The 19,681-nt window shown below is 36.2% G+C and overlaps 1 protein-coding gene across 3 annotated transcripts in view; it reads right to left on the reverse strand.

The window, feature by feature from the left end:
- Positions 1-8,019, reverse strand: part of THEMIS (thymocyte selection associated) — a 199,426-nt gene extending 191,407 nt beyond the window's left edge. For 2 of the 3 annotated variants that reach the window (XM_070796143.1, XM_070796142.1), the window contains exon 1: positions 7,787-8,019. In XM_070796143.1, the coding sequence (XP_070652244.1) occupies positions 7,787-7,877 (91 nt within the window). In that variant the 5' untranslated portion in view covers positions 7,878-8,019. The remainder of the gene's footprint in view (positions 1-7,786) is intronic. The other variant, XM_019967407.2, reaches the window with a different exon arrangement.
- Positions 8,020-19,681: the final 11,662 nt, after the last annotated feature.

Raw genomic sequence — 19,681 nt, forward strand, 5'->3', positions numbered from 1 at the left:
ATGACATGTATAGTTCACAATATATTGAGACAGTTTCAGAATTCCAAAAATATCAATTAAAACAATTGTCTTCATTCACTTATTTTCTTGCAATACTTCCATATAATAGATTTTATACAGATCAAGTTAAGAATTATTATAATCTATTTTCTACTCTCCACAAAATAGACAATAACTTTGTAAGATGCCTACAAAGACATTTCAGAATTGAAAATTGTAGAACCTATCAAGAAGAGAATGACAGAGTGACACTTCTATTCCTAGTACGAACTTGTCATCAGCTACGTACAATTGGTGAAACTGCCAAAATCAGATTTATGCAGAAAATTATTTCACATATGGATTGATGGCCACCAACATTAAGATAAATCTTCCTTAAATGTATATTTTATATGGTGTGTACATGATGTATACTGGACCTTTACAAGGTATCTTTAAGGGCTATTATTTAAAACAAGTACTTAAATAAATACATTACAGCTATGTCTTTGAATCACCCTATCACATGGTATTGAATCAACATTTTTTCAAATACTGAGGTATTCAATAATGGAAATATTTAATACTTTCAATAATGTTCAATAATAGTTAATATAACAATTTAACTTTTATGAGAGAAAAAGGGTTTATTATTAATAAAAATTAAATTATTAAATTATTAATAAAAAATTTAAATTGTTTAAAACATTATTAATTTCATCTTTATCCTCTTACAATTTTTATTTCTGTATATGCTTTAGAATTACCATAAATAACAATAAAGAAATTGAATTTTAACGTATGTGCTCATTTTTTTTTGTTTTTGGCCTACAAGGTTTTTGATTGAATAAAGTCCTGATCAATTAGCTCATGGATGGGGCATTCCAGTCATTATTTCAATGTGTGGTCAAAATTTATTTTTTTCAATTGTCTACTTGAAATTTCCATTTGGGTGAATAACAGATTTAACATGTCCAAAACAGCTTTTGCTTTCTCCATCAAACCTCTACCCTGCCAAGGTCTTCACAACTCTGTCAAAGGTGCAAACATCTATCTAATGGTTTAGGTCAAAGTCCTCCCATGCATCATTTAGTCTTCTTCTGTCTCACACCCTTATCAAATCTATCAGCAAGTCCTGACATTTCTACCTCCAAAGTATGCACTAAATTGGTTATTTCTCTTCCAACTGAATCAAGGTAACATGAACTCTCTTCTGGATTATCACACAGTCCTAAAGTGTCTCAACCCAGTTTTGCCCCGCAAAAGCCTGTGCAGTCCCACCTAAAATGGTGATCAAGTCCTGTCAATCTTCTGCTGCGAATTGGTCATTACCAGGTATAAAATCTAAACTCCTTGAAATGCTCTTGCCCATTCCTTGAATCTCCTTCTCATATGACTTTCCTCTCTTTTTTGTCTTATACGTTTGAGGTACAAGGATATTTTTCTCTTCTTCAAACAGACTAAGCCCCTTTTGGTCTAGCCGTTCACTTTGTTTGGAACACTCACCTCCAGGATATTTTCTTGTCTGATTCCTTCTCAGCATTCAGGTCTCTGCTACTAAGCCAGCTCTTCAGAGAAAACTTCACTGATCATTTTATCTTACTGGTCCCCACTCACTTCCCCAGCCCCACTCTGTAGCAAATTATGTATTATATGGCTTTTAAGGCCTACAAAATTTGTGCATCCCTATGTCCTCAGCCTCATTTCCACTAAGTTTCCCCTCAGTTGCTCTGCTTTATCCTCACTCGTCTCCTTTTTGCGTCTTAATTAGATGAAGAGATCTGTTATATGGTTTACACTTGCTCTGTCCTCAGCAGAAATGTTCTTCCAGAAATATGCAAGACTCATTTCCTCAGTTTATTCTGGCCTCTGCTCAAATATCATCTCCGCAAGCTAACTGCCCTGATTGCCCTAGCAAAAGATCATCTCCCCCCCTCTTGCTTTGCTCTCTACTTATTTAGTTCTTCATGGTACTTGTGTATATATCAAATCTGTTGGTTGTTTGTCATTTGTTCCAGCCACTGGAATATAAGTCCCAATAGGGTAGAGGCTTCCCCACTCTCTTCCATGATTCTAGCCTTTTGAACAATGCCTAATAATGTGTTATTGTATTTTATATAAGCTAGTCCATGCTGAGACTCACTTGATGTTTCACGTTTCATGTCATAAAGGAAGCCTGAATCAATTTCAAAGAAACAGTAATATAATACAATATAGACTACTGTTCTCTAACAACATACAATAAAACTAGTAATTAAAAGCAAAGAACAGCTAAAGACAATTTTATATTATCAGAAAATAAATAGCCATTTTATTTAAAGGAAAAACATGTACTCAGAACTGAGTAAAAGTGAAAATATTACAAGGCAAAATGTATGGGAAAGAAAGAATTATCTAGAGAAAAATATAGGTTTAAGCATACATACCAAGAAGCAAGAAATGTTTTTAAAATGACTGTGATTTATACCAGGAAGCTAGAAAAGGAGCAAGAGAGCAAAGGACATGAGAAAATAATAGAGCCAGAAATCAAGGAGAGAAGCAAAGCAACAGAGGATTTTACCAAACCAAATTCTGAATTCCCACCCCAAAATTTCACATCCAGTTATTCTTATAAGAGAATTCTACCAAATTAAAGAGTTTAAGGCCCATTTCTCTCTTTTCAAATAAATTTCTCTCAAGAAAAAGAAAACAACAAAATCTATGTAGTTAATTTTAGAAAGCTAGTGTTATCTTGAATCTAAAATTATAAATGAGTCTATTAGCTCATTTCAGTTGTGATCAAACGCAAAAATCTTTAAATATATCAAACTCCTACTTTGTATTTCAAATGTTAGTAAATATTATTATAAATACTATATTAAAAGATTCTTCAATTTGAAAAATCTTTTAAAGGTAATTTCATTAGCAGACCAAAGAAACCAAACCACCTAGAAAGCAAGAAATAGACAGGAACTTCCTTAATTTAGTGATGACTAAATACTTTGGCCACCTCATGCGAAGAGTTGACTCATTGGAAAAGACTCTGATGCTGGGAGGGATTGGGGGCAGGAGGAGAAGGGGACGACAGAGGATGAGATGGCTGGATGGCATCACTGACTCGATGGACGTGAGTCTGAGTGAACTCCGGGAGTTGGTGATGGACAGGGAGGCCTGGCGTGCTGTGATTCATGGGGTTGCAAAGAGTCGGACACGACTGAGAGACTGAACTGAACTGAACTGAAACACCAGTTCTAGAATATTGTACTTAATGAAGGAATTTTAAACACATTTTCTTTATAATTCAGAATTCTCATTTTTTAACACAGTACTGGAGGCTCTGGACCATACTATCAAGATAAGGAAAAATGAACAGTTGCAAAACATATTAGGGAAGAGACACAACTCGATGTTTTCTAATGATATCAATATTTAGGAAAATCAGAGAAATAAAAAATAAATTGTTAGAATTAATAAATTCATCAGTATCATAGTAATATGTACTTACATTTCCACTTCAGTAGTAATTGGTGAGAACAGAGGAAATATGATATCAGTCAATATAGCAATATAACACGTGCATGTGTCTGCATTCTAGGAACTAGCTTTAGAATACACAGGATCTCTATGGAGACATTTTTTTTTAATTCTGATACATGATCAGAAAGACGAATTTTTGGTTTGTTTGTTTTTTAATGAGAGATAACCTATGCTAATGGATGGAAAGACCTTACTATTTAAAAACTGAAGTCATAATCAAAAAACATATCTACATTAGGAATCCCAGCTCAGAATGGCTTTTTTGAAATTTTACTAAATATTTAAATAAGAAATTACATCTAATTTATATAATATCTTTAGAAGAAGAAAAAAAGACTCTACCCAAGAAATTCTATAAGCTCAACATAACTCAATACAAAAACCTGGGTAGGATGTCATACAAGATTAAAATTATAAGCCAGTTTCATACCCTAAAAGAAATACAAAAGTTCTTTAAAACTAATAAACTGAATTCAATGATATATAACCAAACTTATCTTATTCCACAAATAAATGACTTAAGATTTTTTAAAAAATCAATGTAAAAAAATCATATTATCATCACAGAAGTTATTTAAAAGTTTGATAAGTAAACATATCTTTATGACTTAAAAAACTAGTAGAAAACTAGAAACTTCTTTAAATTAAAGCAAACATTATATTTAATGATAAATTATTAAAACTTTCTCTCTATGGTTGTGAGGTGAGTGAAACAATTAAATAATGAGTAAATCATTACTCTTATTTGATATTATACTATTGATAGAAACACTAGCTAATACTTAACTGAAGGAAAATAGAGTATAATCATTGGAAAGAATAAGAACCTATCAACATTTACAGAAAATGTAAATATGTATATAACAAATATAAAATAATCTAAAGATATATTCTTAGAATTCAAACACACAAAGAAAAAATGAAAACTTCAAAAGATACCACTTATAATGGAATTTTAAAAATCAATCAGGCAACTAAGAATAAATCTGAAATAGAAGTGTAAGAACTTCACAAATAAAAATTATTAAATGTTATCGACAGAAGTGAAAAGATATCTATTCATATAACTAGACAGATAAACTAGGTTAATGGTTCAGAAGAAGACTTCATTTAAAAATCATGTCAATTCTCTATAAACCAATGAACTGCTAATAAAAAAATTGGGAGAACTAGTTTCACAATACTAGTTCTCAAATTTGGCTTCATTTTTAATCATCAGGGAGATTTTTAAAAAACTGATGCCTTATCACTTACAAATTAAATCCTAGTCTTTTCTGGAGAGAACCAGATTCTGAAACTTGTTAAGAAAGTAAATTTTAAAAGTTCCCATCACAAGAAAAGAAAAACTGTAATTATGTGTGGTAATAAATGTTAACTAGATTTATAGTGGTGATCATTTTGCTATATGTACAAATAATGAATCATAATTTTGTACACTTGAAAATATATGATATTATATCTAAATTAGTCTCAATTATCTTAAAAAGACTGATATCAAGTGTTATCAAGAATATGGATTAATTAGAACTCTCATGTTGTGCTGGTAGGAAGGTAAAGTAGTATAACTACTTAAGAAACTTGTTTTCTGTTACCTACCCAAACTAAACATATGCATCCTGTGAGATGTGGCAATTCCAGGCCTTTATATACACAATTGAATATTATACATGTGTGAACACACATAAATAAGAATGTTTATGACAACGTCAACAGACATCTTCAAACTGGAAATAATTCAAATACATATTAGTAGTGGAATGGATAAATAAATTGCAATATATTCATCTACTGGAATATTACACACACTGGAATGAATAGCCTATATAGAACAGTATAGATTAATTTTATAAAGATAATGTTGAACATATATGCCAAACATAAAAGGATACTATTATAATGTTTCATTAATATAAAGTTCATAAGTGGGCAAAAGTCTGATAAGGGTTACTTCTTGGGAAAATAGTAGATAATGATTGAGAAAGAGCACAAGATGTAACTTCCAAAATACTTGCAATTTTCTATTTCTTGACCATGATGGTGGTTACACGAATATACTTAATTTGTGAAAATTCATCAAGATGTATGCTTTTTTCTCTTAAGTGAAGTATAACATAATAGTAAAGTATTAAAGGATGAAGATAGTCTGAACACATGGACACAGTCTGTTCTTTTGCAAGATTTAAAGCAAAAATTTCAATTCTTCCCAAGTTAATCTATAAAATCAACATTAATACAAATTCCAGTTGGATTTTTAAAGTAATCCATTGATTTATTTAAAGACATGTTTGAAAGGTCTGTGAATAGCTACAAAAGGAGCAAAGAGATTGGTTTATATGTGAACTATGCTTAAACCAAAGCCATAGTTACAAAAACAATGCTTGAACACAACTGAGAAAACACAGACTAATGAACAGAAGAGATATTTAAGAGACAAACCAACCCAGTTATGAGCATATAACTTAAAGACAACAACACAAATCAGAGGGAAAATGATAGCTAGCTTAGTAAATGGTGCTAGAAAATTGCTGTTACTATATGGAAAAAAAATAAAATTGGATTCCTCTGCACTTCATGGCATAGTTAAAATTTAAATATGAAATATAAAGCTGCAAAGTTGATTTAAAATAGCATAAGAAAATATCTTTGTAAATGAAACATGAGGAAGAACTTCCTAATGTGAAATCTTAAAAGCACAAACCATGAGACCAAAAAAATGACTTGGGGACAGCTTAGGGACAAAGATAGATTTCACAGTATTATATATATGGAAAAATATGGTCTGCTTCAAAATAATCAATTTACAAATGAATTAAACAAAATGGTCTATACTAAAACTGATGGCTGCCTACACCAATTCATTGCCTGTGCATGCGTGCTCAGTCGTTCAGTCATATCCGACTCTTTGTGACCCCATGGACTGTAGTCCACCAGGTTTCTCTGTCCACGGGTAAGCATACTGGAGGGGGCTGCCATTTCTATTCCAGGGGATCTTCCTGATTCAGGCATCAAACCCGTGTCTGCCGCATCTCCTACACTGCAGGTGGATTCTTTACTACTGTGCCACCTGGGAAGCCCACATTCACTCATTCTATTCTGTTATAAATCATACAGCCTTAGTAAAAGTCACTCTGTACTACCTCAAGAGGTTAACTTAATCTCTCCTATAAAGTGATTTTATTTATTTATTTTTGGCTGCGCTGGGTCTTCATTGCTGCCTGCGGGATTTCTCTAGTTACGGTGAGTGGGTGCTACTCTCTAGAAGTGGAGCAAGAGCTTCTCACTGTGGTGGCTTCTCGTTGTGGAGCACGGGCTCTAGAGCACTCTGGCGTCAGTAGCTGCAGCTCCCAGGCTCTCGAGCACAGACTCACAGGTGTGCACGTGTGTGTTTGTGTGTGTGTGAACTGGGTCTGACATTCATCAATAGTTTTTTATTTCATAATATCTAAAAAATTATTTTGTCTATAAATGGGGAAGATTTGCCCACCAACAGTTTTTTATCTTCCCGGTACTTTTTCTGGACTTAATTGTACTACTGGCTCAATTCTACCACCCTTGGAACCAGAAATATATATTTCCCCAGAAAATGACTCTGTCTTACGTATATTCAAACCACTGCTTAAAAAAATTGAGGGTATGTATTGTATATGTTGTAAGTCTTAATGCTTTTTCTGAAGTAATACAGTTACACCAAAGCACACTAACTTATTCAACAGTCTTAGTTGAGCTCTGATTTTAGAACTCTGACATAGGTTCTATAAAAATTATCCTGTATTTAGTAAATGTGAACTTCTATACCTTTAAATATGAATGCCATTATTAAAGAAATTAGAAGTTAGACCACTACAGAAAGAGGGAGAGAAGCATTGATATAAGTAACATTTAGAAGTGGTTAAAATTTTGGTGAAATTTTCTTCCTAAATGCTGTGCTTTTAATAGTTCCAAAAATCTTTATTTTATGTTCTAGAAACATAGAAACAGATAACTTTTCACTTGAATTACAACCAATTTCAAAGGAAAGACAGGAATAATTCATGTTGAACTATTTAAAGCCCTACAAAAAGTTCAAGAGGCTTCACTCAATTCCTAGCCCCTATCCACACCAGAGTCTTATCCAGTTTCTCCCTTCCTCAACACTATTAAGTCTCGACAATTTCTCAATTACTTTCTCTGATAATGACCTTTCCTTTACGAGAACTCATATATTCTCTGTTTAAAAATTTGCACTAAAATTCCTAACAGTATATTCTTTATGAGCATCTTCTAGCCAATCAAGAGATAGGAAGGTGCTTACCTTCAAAATAGAAGCCTGACTGGATTTCTAGGACCCTGGGGAGGGTCCTGAGGTCAAGGGAGTGGATGAATTCTTCCAGGGACAATGCCATTGCTTTGGTTTGGATCTTGTGCAGACCTGGTACTTACAGAAGCTTTTGGCTTCTGAATGTCACTTGTCTGCAGCTACAGTCCCAGCTCATCATTCCTTTATCAGAGTGTCACACCGGAGCCTGCTTGGGGTGGAGTAACTCTATGTGGGGAGGGGAGTGAGAAGGGAGGAAAGAGGCAGGCAGGGGACAAAGGGTGTTACAGCTCTTTTTAGTTCTCATTGTGGCTTCATTTCCTTCTAACACTGAAGTAGAACAGGATGGAGGTGTGGTGAGAATGTCTGAACAGACACTGCCAAAAAAATGAGAACTGGCAAGTAGCTGTGTTCATCTGCTGCTGGTCCAGGTGTGCATCTTCAGCACGGGCCAGGCTGTCTGAGGTCGGAGTTGTTTGTGGCTTGTCAATCAGGAAAGAACAGAAATTCAGGACTAGAGTATAATCTTAAAAAGGGCAGTGTATCAATTCTTTGTCTCTTCACTTCACTTCTAAAGTTTGGCTCTGTGCCTTATTTGCATATTCTCAGGGCTTTTATACAAAATTAGGTTACAAAAGTGCTTTGTGTCAGCTCTTTTCAGAAATCTGATACTCTGGAGGGGGAGGATCAGAAACCCCTTTTTATTTTTCCACATTAAAAATTTTGCTGAATATTAAAGGAGAGTGGGGGAGGGGTACACTGTGCAAAGTGATACAGTAAATCAATATGAATTTTCTAGTCACCACACTATAGTGAAAGTATCTAAATCTGTTGTTAGGAAATCTGAATTTCCTGGGGTTAGCTCTGCCTTTGACTTACCAGTGACATCAGCCTTATGTTCTCTGTCCCTGATTTGTCTCATTTATTTAATAGAGAAAAAGTTAGAGCCTAATAAATTGTACAGATTTCTTACAAGGCCAAAATTCTACACCTCTGATCGTGGGGTCCAAATTTGAAATGGTGAGGGTTGGGAATGACCAAAGTCAAAGGAAGCAAAAGAAGCCTCATTAAAAACAAATCTCTAAAAAATCTTCTTCCTTCCTAGCCTTTGCATTTGAGTGAGACAATATTTTAGAGCTAGAGTATACAATTCAAGGTGACATTTTCCAAGTCTCTATAAAGGTGACTAAAAGAAGACTGGGTGATACAAACACAGCAAAAGAAACTAAGAATCTGCGTATTATACTTATAAATTGGACTCCATGTTCCCTGTCTAGAAATTGTTTTAGCCTTAAGCTGCAAAGAGCATAGCCAGACAGAGAGGGCCAGGGTGCGTTCATTATGTAAATAACCTAAGAAAATAAAAACAAGGCCTTATAAAACTCTTTTAACTCTTAAAATCATACTTGATATTTGCAATAGTCTGCCTGGCTTCAATTCTTTCTTTAAAAAACTAAATTTTATAAGGTCACGTCAATAGTTTTTTCACCTGTAGCTTCTAAGTACTTTTTCATTTGCAGTTGTTTTGTTTTGTTTTGTTTTGTTTTTGCTCAAGATCCTCCTAAATTTGATCAGTCTGCCTTCTGCACCCCTTTTCCCAAGCTTAGGCCCTTCAATAGACTGCAAACATTGTTTACAGCTTGCTTCTCACATGGTTGAGTATCTGGAAAGGGCTGCTGTGGACTGCTCCTTGAAAATCATGTATCGGTTAGAAGTGGTACTATAGCAAATCTCGTTTGATATCTAACTCAAACTGGACTTCACTTGATTTTTTAAAAAATTTTCCCACATCAACTTTTCATCCTACTAGTCAACGAAGCCATTTCAAAGTATTATCAATCTTTTACAATAGTCTTCGCTTCTCCTGCTTTTGCTCTAGGAACAGATGAACCTCCTTTTCTGTTACATTCTCCTTCTTTTATATTCTCAGTCTTAGTTAATGACACTACCACTGCCTCAGTTTATCAAGCCTGAAGGCTGCATCGTGAGAGATGCCATGTCCTGCCTCCAAATCCCTCAAGCACTATAGGCAGCAATAATCAATATCACTCACCTTTTTCTTGCTCTATATTCTCCACTACTACCACTTCAGTTCAGACCATTATCACTTCTGACACTTTAGGCAAAGAAATCCTGACATAAACAGCTGAGATAAAATTGACTATAAATAAGAATATTAAGAGAGTATTGAACCACCAGGTAGTAAAATAAATGCTTAAAGTTTAATAACTGAAACAGTAGATTACAGGTGTAATAAGAGCCTGATCAATGAGAATGCAGAAAAAAATCAAAGCATTGCCAAGTAAAGACGGTGCTTCATTACCCAGTTCTACAAGAACTGAGTCATTAGCCACCTTGGTTGCTGATATCCTGAAAGTTTAGGACAGAGATCAGGAATAAGGCACTCTGTGCTCTGGGAAAACTGGTAGAACAGGCCTTCAGATAATTAGATACTCTCTGGAGAAAATTTTAAGAACTCATTGTCTTGCATGTTCTCATTCATAGAAAAGCACTAACATCATTAACTGAGATGGCTATTCTTCATGACTAGCAGCAACCCTCCACTGAGATGTGTGCTTGATTGCACACACCCCTTCTCCAAAATCTACCCCCACCACCACTTCTCCAAAATCTCCACCCCACACCTCTTCTGATAAATTCTTCAGAGTTCTCTGAAAGGCTTCTCCTGGGCTACCGTTCTCAGTAAGTGCTCAAATAAAACTGAAACCCACAGCTCTCACATTTTTCATTTTTATTTCAGTCAACAGTATAAATAATAATTCTATATGAAAAAGATGAAATTTTAAAGCAGTAGGGGAAAATTCATTCAACAAATAATTTAAAATAATTTTTAAATAAAAATTTCCCAAAATTCCATGCAACAAAATTAATTGCAAGGAAAGTGTTTCCCTGGTGGCTCAGTGGTAAAGAATCCTGCCAGTGCAAGAGACATGGGCTCAATCTCTGGGTCTGAAAGATCTCCTGGAGAAGGAAATGGCAATCTACTCAATTCTTTCCTGGGAAATCCCATGCACAGAGGAGCCTGACAGGCTACAGTCCATAGCGTTGCAAGAATCAGACACAACTTAGTGACTAAACAGTAGCAAACCAAAAGGGAAAATGTCTGAAGAAGGTAAGGAGAGAATTATTTCTTAGCATCAATGGAAGTCTTAAAGGAAAAGACTAATAAATTTGACAACAGACATATAAAACACTTCTATAAATAAAAAATGAGCTTTAAAAAATAGAAAAAATATTTTACATAAAGAATTAATGTCTGGATCTATGAAGATCACTTATTATTCACACAAAATAAGAATATTTAAGGACTTCTGCTTCTGGCTGAGTTTGGAGTTGACCAACTCTTCTACCTATGACAACTTGAGAAATGGATAGTTTTTCAAAATCTGTTTTAAGGAACAGGAGAGTCATCAGGGCAGTTGGGACTTAAGAGTCAAGATCTTGAAAGGCAGGGAAATACAAAGTAAGGGAAATCCAGTATTCTACACTTCTTTTCCCCTCAAGCCATTTGTGGATTAATAGTCGGCACCAAGAGAGACTGAGAAGCAAAGAAAATGTGCTAGTAAAAGAGGAAAGGAGCAGAGCTGAGTCTTAGCAGTTGCACATAGCTAGGGAGACAAAAATTGGGACTTGGGGCTAGCAAGGCATCTGTGCGTGCTAAGCCACTTCAGTCCTATCCAACTCTTTGTGACCTCAAGGACTGTAGTCCTCCAGGTTCCTCTCTCCATGGGATTCTCCAGGCAAGAATGTTGGAGTGGGTTGCCATGCCCTCCTCCAGGGGATCTTCCCAACTCAGGGATCGAACCCATGTCTCCTTCATGTTCTGCAGTGCATACGGATTCTTTACCACTGAGCCACTGGGGAAGCTCAGCAAGGTATCCAGGGAAACTCAAAGAAATGAGTTGTTCAGTGCCATGTTTCCCCTTCAAGATATGGTCTGTTCAAAAGCAGAACACGGTTGACTGTCTGAGAGAGTAGTTAGAAAGCTTCTTCTGTAAGAAGCTGCAGAAGCCAGAAGTGCTTTTCAGAATCTCATAGAGACGGGAAAACAGGGCCTGCCAAGGAGGAGGAAGGAGCTCCAGTAAATATCCCTTGCCTTCAGCAGGACCCTGAAGACTGCTCCCTAAAAGACAGTGTTGACTGTAAACAAAATAGGCCTCACAAAAATTGAAGATCAGACTAAATTTCATTCAATCCCTGACTGGATTAAGGTAAACTGCCCATTTTAGTTCCATATGAAAGCTTTCTTAGGAGAAAAACAACCAGAACTCCAGAATTTCTAAAATTTTTTCAAGATAACATCTAGGGAAGGAGAGAAAGAAGGAAAGAAGGGAGGAAGGAAAGTGAATGAAGGAAGGAGAGAGAAAATAAGGATGCCAGAAAACAGGACAAAGAAAAAAAAAGAAGAGGCCATTAAAAAAAACCCATGGGTGTCTTAGATATAGGAATTATTGGGTGTGCAATTTTAAATAATTTCTGTTAATATGTTCAAACTTTAAGATAAGAAGGAGAATTTCTGAAGATAATTGCCATTTATAAAAGCTATTCAATGAACATTCTAGAGTTGAAAATGCAATACAGCTAAAATTAAGAATTTTAACATTGATTTAACAGCAGTGTGGACATATAGTAAGAGAAAACTGTTGAACTGGAAATAGGGAGTGTAGAAAATATCTACACTATCTTTGGTGAAGATTGCTTAGACGTGTCCGAATCTTTGCAACCCATGGACTGTAGTCTACCAGGCTCCTCTGTCCATGGGATTTTCCAGGCAATAGTACTGGAGCGGATTGCCATTCAGAGAGATATAAAAAATGAACTATTGATATTTGGCAAAACTAATACAATTATGTAAAGTTTAAAAATAAAATAAAAGAAAAAAAAGAAAAAAAATGAACTATTAAGAATAGGATATAAGGGACAGTTCAGCCATATTGAAAAGGTTTTTACTTATGTGTAAACTGAGTCAATATGTGAACCGTGAACTTCCCGATGTTCAAGCTGGTTTTAGAAAAGGCAGAGGAACCAGAGATCAAATTGCTGACATCTGCTGGATCATGGAAGAAGCAAGAGAGTTCCAGAAAAACATCTATTTCTGCTTTATTGACTATGCCAAAGCCTTTGACTGTGTGGATCACAATAAACTGTGGAAAATTCTGAAAGAGATGGGAATATCAAAACACCTGATCTGCTTCTTGAGAAATTTGTATGCAGGTCAGGAAGCAACAGTTAGAACTGAACATGGAACAAGAGACTGGTTCCAAATAGGAAAAGGAGTTCGTCAAGGCTGTATATTGTCACCCTGTTTATTTAACTTATATACAGAGTACATCATGAGAAATGCTGGACTGGAAGAAACACAAGCTGGAATCAAGATTGCTGGGAGAAATATCAATAACCTCAGATATGCAGATGACACCACCCTTATGGCAGAAAGTGAAGAGGAACTCAAAAGCCTCTTGATGAAAGTGAAAGTGGAGAGTGAAAAAGTTGGCTTAAAGCTCAACATTCAGAAAACGAAGATCATGGCATCTGGTCCCATCCCTTCATGGGAAAGTGCTGAAGAATTGATGCTTTTGACCTGTGGTGTTGGAGAAGACTCTTGAGAGTCCCTTGGACTGCAAGGAGATCCAACCAGTCCATTCTGAAGGAGATCAGCCCTGGGATTTCTTTGGACGGAATGATGCTAAAGCTGAAACTCCAGTACTTTGGCCACCTCATGTGAAGAGTTGACTCATTGGAAAAGACTCTGATGCTGGGAGGGACTGGGGGCAAGAGGAGAAGGGGACGACAGAGGATGAGATGGCTGGATGGCATCACTGACTCGATGGACGTGAGTCTGAGTGAACCCCGGGAGTTGGTGATGGACAGGGAGGCCTGGCATGCTGCAATTCATGGGGTCACAAAGAGTTGGACATGACTGAGCGACTGATCTGATCTGATCTGAAACTGAGTCATAACATAAAAGAAGAAAGAGAATAGAGGGAAAAGCAACATTTCAAGAAACAGTGGTTGAAGATTCTCCAAAGCTAAAAAAGACTTTGATACTTAAAGAATTGCCAAGAATACCAAAGAGGATAAATACAAAGAAAAACATACCAAAGAACAACATACTAAAACATTTAAAAAGCAAAGTCAGAGAGAATATCTTAAATGCAATACATGGGAAAAAAAAAATCGTCTTCAAAGTATTAACAGTAAGACAAAAGCTGACTTATTAACAAAAACCAATAAAGCCAGAATACACAGAATCATTAAAATCCTGAGAAAATAACTACCAATTTAAAATTCTACTTCCAGAGAAAATAATCTACAAAAGTTAAAGGAAATATTTTCAGACAAAAAAAAACAAAATAGTTTGTCTTTAGTAGGCCTGCACTAAAACAAATACTAAAGGGTGCTTTTCAGACAAAAAAAAATGATCTCAGACCAAAAACCAAAAATACAAGGAGTAATGAAGAGGGCAAATACATGGGTTAACTGAATAAATGTTGACTGTACAAAACAATAATTTTAATGATTTAAAAATTTAAAATATATGCAAACTATTTATAGCTAAACGATAATGCAAAAAAAATGATAATACTAATACAAGTATCTAAAGATACTAGTAAATGAATTTAAATGTTCCAAGTTTCTGGCCTTCTAGAGAAGTTGTAAAAGTACTTGTTAGCATTGGACTGAAATAAGAATGTGTGTTATAATTTCTAGGAAAACCACTAAAACACAATAAGTGGAATAATCGAGTTTTTTTTTAATTAACCCAGAAAAAAAGGCAAGGAAGGAAAGAAAAGGAACCTTAAATTAGCTGGAAAAATAATAAGGTGGTAGCATAAACTCAACTATATTGTTTATTGAATTAATTTGAATTAATAAAAAAATAAATATTAGCTAATAATCTGAGTAATAAACTAATATTGGCAAAATGTATTCTGAAAACATATATTACTTAAAAAATATACTTTAAGTACACAGAAAATCTAAAGCCAAAGGGGTAGAAAAATCTACAAGACAATATTAAATAAAAGAAAGCTCAGGAAACTACACCTATATCAGATAATGTAGATTTAAGCACAAAAACCATTATTAGACATGCTATGCTATGCTAAGTCACTTCAGTCGTGTCCGACTCTGTGCGACCCCATAGACGGCAGCCTACCAGGCTCCCCTGTCCCTGGGATTCTCCAGGCAAGAACACTGGAGTGGGCTTCCATTTCCTTCTCCAACACATGAAAGTGAAAAGTCAAAGTGAAGTCGCTCAGTCGTGTCCAACTCTTAGTGACCCCATGGATTGCAGCCTAACAGGCTCGTCCGTCCATGGGATTTTCCAAGCAAGAATACTGGAGTGGGGTGCCATTGCCTTCTCCGATTATTAGACATAAAAGTACTTAATAATGGAAAAGTGATCAACTCACAAGGAAGTCGTCAGCCCTAAATCTGTAATGAATCCAATAACACAGCTTCAAAGTATCTAAAGAAAAATTAACTAAATGAAGACAAAGAATCCACCCTCAGAGTAAGAAACATTTACACATACGTTCAACAGCTGTTAGAACCACCAAATATTTAACTCATGAAACCCACATGGCTAATGATACTTACTCACATATACTGAAAACTGATGTGATCTATCTTGAAATCTAACTTTATATTTAAATCAATTTGATCTAGTATAATCAGATACAACCAAAGATTTATTTATACCATCCACTGAAGCACTTTCTATTTTTAATGGCCAAAAACAGGAGAAAAAAAATAAGAACGGAGAAGTATTCTGTTGACAGAATGCTGGATTTGTTTACTCTGAGGTAAGTGTATCATGGGCCATGGCAATCCCTTGCCCATTCCATAAGGAATTTTAGCCAAGTTTCTGATGGAAAAATGGTCTTCTACCGGAAGCCCAAGCCTCAGAACAGTAATGCACAAGGTCAGAATTGTTCATTTTCCTACTGAAGAAAATTCTAATGTCTCTTGCCCAATCCTCCCCCTAGCAACAGAAGAATAATTTTATACTAATCTTTTTAGCCCTTTTTTCTCCAATTATTTAGTTTGTTTTCTCTAGGGCATCACAGGACAATGGTGATGCAGGGACTAAAACCATCCCCCACAGCAATCCTGTGGAAACAATAGCAGAAGTCACCCAGGGGCCCCTTTAATGAGACAGGTAAGAGCTCTGGGACCACAATTAGGTAGGGCCTATGAGCAGTGGAAACAGTGTCAGACTTTATTTTGGGGGGGCTCCAAAATCACTGCAGATGGTGACTGCAGCCATGAAATTAAAAGACGCTTACTCCTTGGAAGGAAAGTTATGACCAACCTAGATAGCATATTGAAAAGCAGAGACATTACTTTGCCAACAAAGGTCAGTCTAGTCAAGGCTATGGTTTTTCCAGTGGTCATGTATAGATGCGAGAGTTGGACTGTGAAGAAGGCTGAGTGCCGAAGAATTGATGCTTTTGAACTGTGGTGTTGGAGAAGACTCTTGAGAGTCCCTTGGACTGCAAGGACATCCAACCAGTCCATTCTGAAGGAGATCAGCCCTGGGATTTCTTTGGAAGGAATGATGCTGAAGCTGAAACTCCAGTACTTTGGCCACCTCATGCGAAGAGTTGACTCATTGGAAAAGACTCTGATGCTGGGAGGGCTTGGGGGCAGGAGGAGAAGGGGACGACAGAGGATGAGATGACTGGATGGCATCACTGGCTCGATGGATGTGAGTCTGAGTGAACTCCAGGAGTTGGTGATGGACAGGGAGGCCTGGCGTGCTGCAGTTCATGGGGTCACAAAGAGTCGGACACGACTGAGCGACTGAACTGAACTGAACTGATGAGCCCTTTGTCAGCCTGAAGAAATTATGAAAGACAGACAGCCCTTGATCTTCCCAATAAAGATTTTTTGAGTTTACATCTCTCAGGGGGCATTTGAGGCAGGAGGTAGATGCCCCCAACACCCCAGGGTAAAGTGATTGGAGATTCATTCCATGTGGACTGAAACTCGAAGACAAGAACAGCTGTATAATTAAGGCAGGAGTCTGGGCCCTGCCCAGACCACTATTTCTCATTCTCAAAGTCAAGAGACCTCCCTGACCACATATGCTCAGAAAGGCTCCGTGGAGTTCAAAGGGGGAGTGATGTCAAGGAATGCTATACCGATAAGCCTTTTGGGTAGAATCCATCTTTGCTAAGAGTCGTGTGAGCACACATGAGAGAATCCTGAGATGTACCAAATATGGACTGTGAACCAGGCAAATGAAAATGATTGGCCAAAGGAAACTTGGAAGAAATGCTCCATGAAAGCAATTCAAACCACCACAAGTGCGTGCTCAGAGACTGTCTCTCCGAGTCTCCCCGTGTGTCTATTCACATGTACTGTTCTTTTTCCTCCTAATAAATACTTTACTTGCTTCAGTAAAAAAAAAAAAAAAGAATGGAGAAATATTTACATCAATTATCCACATGACTACACTATGCCACTACAAAAAATTTTTTCAAAGAAAACTCTGTTATGAAAAATGCTAACTATATTAAAAATTGAGGAGAGAGGAGAGCAGCATAGAAAAAATATAGATTAGGTACCAAAGTTTATATTCCTAATGTGTATGAACGTGTGTTTTTATTTTAATTTTTAGAGTGTGTGTTTTTAGAAGAAAAAAAATTAAAGATCAAAGTCAATGAACGACAAAAGATGTTTTTCCTCTTGACAAACAGATTTTTTTTTTTTAATTCTGTGGTTTTTATCACCCTCTTTGCACAGTTTTCACCGAAGCCACATATTGCCCTGTTCCTCTTTATTATATCCTGTGGATTTTTTTTTATTCCTTATCTTACCTTCATATTCATAGTTATGCCCTTTTCCTAAATACTCTTTTATGGCTTTCCTCATTTTCCTATTTTTCTACCTTCCACATCTTGGTTCTTTTGCTCTCACTCAGAACATCTGTCTTGAGTATTCAAATGCAAATTTTAAGTGTTACATCTCCAGCCAGTTTTTGTCAGGAAAGAAAGTAAGCCCAAAGGTACTGGTTTTTCAATATTTTCAAGAAAAATTTAAGATAATGTTTTTTGTGTGTGAAATACCTTTATATATCTGCAACTAATACTCATTTAAAAAAATGATGGCCACATTATAATTTTTATGAATTACTTGATCTATACTAAATATTCTCAGAAAAGGTAATGCTAGCCAAAAATAAGTAGATCAAAGGGTTTCCCATTATGACCTTTGATGCTTTGATCTGTACTGGTATAGTGATGGCTTCTAAATTTGTGTCTCTGTCCTCAAATTCTGAGATTCAGATCTATATAAAACCTTTTGGATAATTTTCAAACCTTAAATTAAGCATGCCCCAAATTGAATATTTAATTCCTTTTGCTGTCCCCATTTCCACCCCACCCCCATTCACAATCTGTCTCCTCTTTCTATATTTTCTATTTCAGTAAATAACACCACTCTCCATCCAACTCTCCAAGCCAAAATCCTAGGTCTTATTAATGATACTTTCCTCTCTGCCATCCGCTCAACCAAATGATTACTGAGGGAATCCAGGTCTACTGTTGGGACATTTCTCAAGTCTGCTACCTCTCCCCAGGCTTACTGAGCCTATATGATGAAGGCCACCACCCAACCCTCTCCAATATTAAGGTAAAAGCTCTCAGACTATCAAATGTTTAAAACCTCCTTCCTCACTGTTAGTGTAGTGTTAGTCACTTAGTCATGTCTGACTCTTTGGGATCCCTTGGACTGCGACTCAATTCAACTAGTATGAGCTTTCCAGGTGGCACAGTACTAAAGAATCTGCCTGCCAAGCAGGACCCAGGGGTTCAATCCCTGGGTCAGGAAGATCCTCTGGAAAAGGGAATGTTAACCCAACTCCAGCATTCTTGCCTAGAGAAGTCCATGGACAGAGGAGTTTGGTGGGCTACCGTCCATGGAGTTGCAAAGAGTCAGACATGAGTATGTGACTAACACACACACACACACACACAATCATTCTAAAGTATGAATCTAAGTCATTCTCCTTATTACAACTCTTTTGGAAGCTTATTCTTCAGTGGTTATTATCTCCCCTGCAATAAATAAATTGCAAGCTATAGGAACTCTTACAGTCTGCTCCATAGGACATGTGGCCAAAACTGACCCCTTTATAGACAAAGCATCCTGTGCTTGAAATTTGGTCCTTTACTTTTAGGAAAAGAACGAATAAATACTTGTGACTGAAAGCTTTTGTCCTTGGGTAAGGCCTCCCTGGTGGCTAATTGGTAAAGAATCCCTTAGTCAGGAAGATCCCCTGGAGAAGGAACTGGCAACTCACTCCAGTATTCTTGCCTGGGAAATCCCATAGACAGAGGAGTCTGGTAGGCTATGGTCCATGGGATCGCAAAAGAGTTGGACATAATTTAGTAACTAAACAACAACAATAAGCAGAAATGTCTAATGGCATTTCTCCTAGAAAGATTCATTTCATTTATTCCTACTTTTTAAGGAAACTCCATACTGTTTCCTTTGGAATTCCACTCCAAACTCCATAGTGGTTGTATCAATTTACAATCTCACCAACAGCGCAAAAGGGTTCCCTTTTTTCAAAACCCTCTCCAGCATTTATTATTTTTAGATTGTTTTAATAATGGCCATTTCTGACTGGTGTGACATGATATCTCATTGTAGTTTTGATCTGCATTTCTCTAATAAAGAGTGATGTTGAGCATCTTTTCATGTGTTTATTAGCCATCTGTATGTCATCTTTGGAGAAATGTCTGTTTAGGTCCTTATTCCACTTTTCGAATGGTTTGTTTGTTTTTCTGGCATTGATTTGTATAAGCCACTTGTATATTTTTGAAATTAATCCTTTGTCAGCTGTTTCATTTGCCATTA

The sequence above is a fragment of the Bos indicus genome, chromosome 9 (genome assembly GCF_029378745.1).
Source record: "Bos indicus isolate NIAB-ARS_2022 breed Sahiwal x Tharparkar chromosome 9, NIAB-ARS_B.indTharparkar_mat_pri_1.0, whole genome shotgun sequence".
NCBI classification, from domain to species: Eukaryota; Metazoa; Chordata; class Mammalia; order Artiodactyla; family Bovidae; genus Bos; species Bos indicus.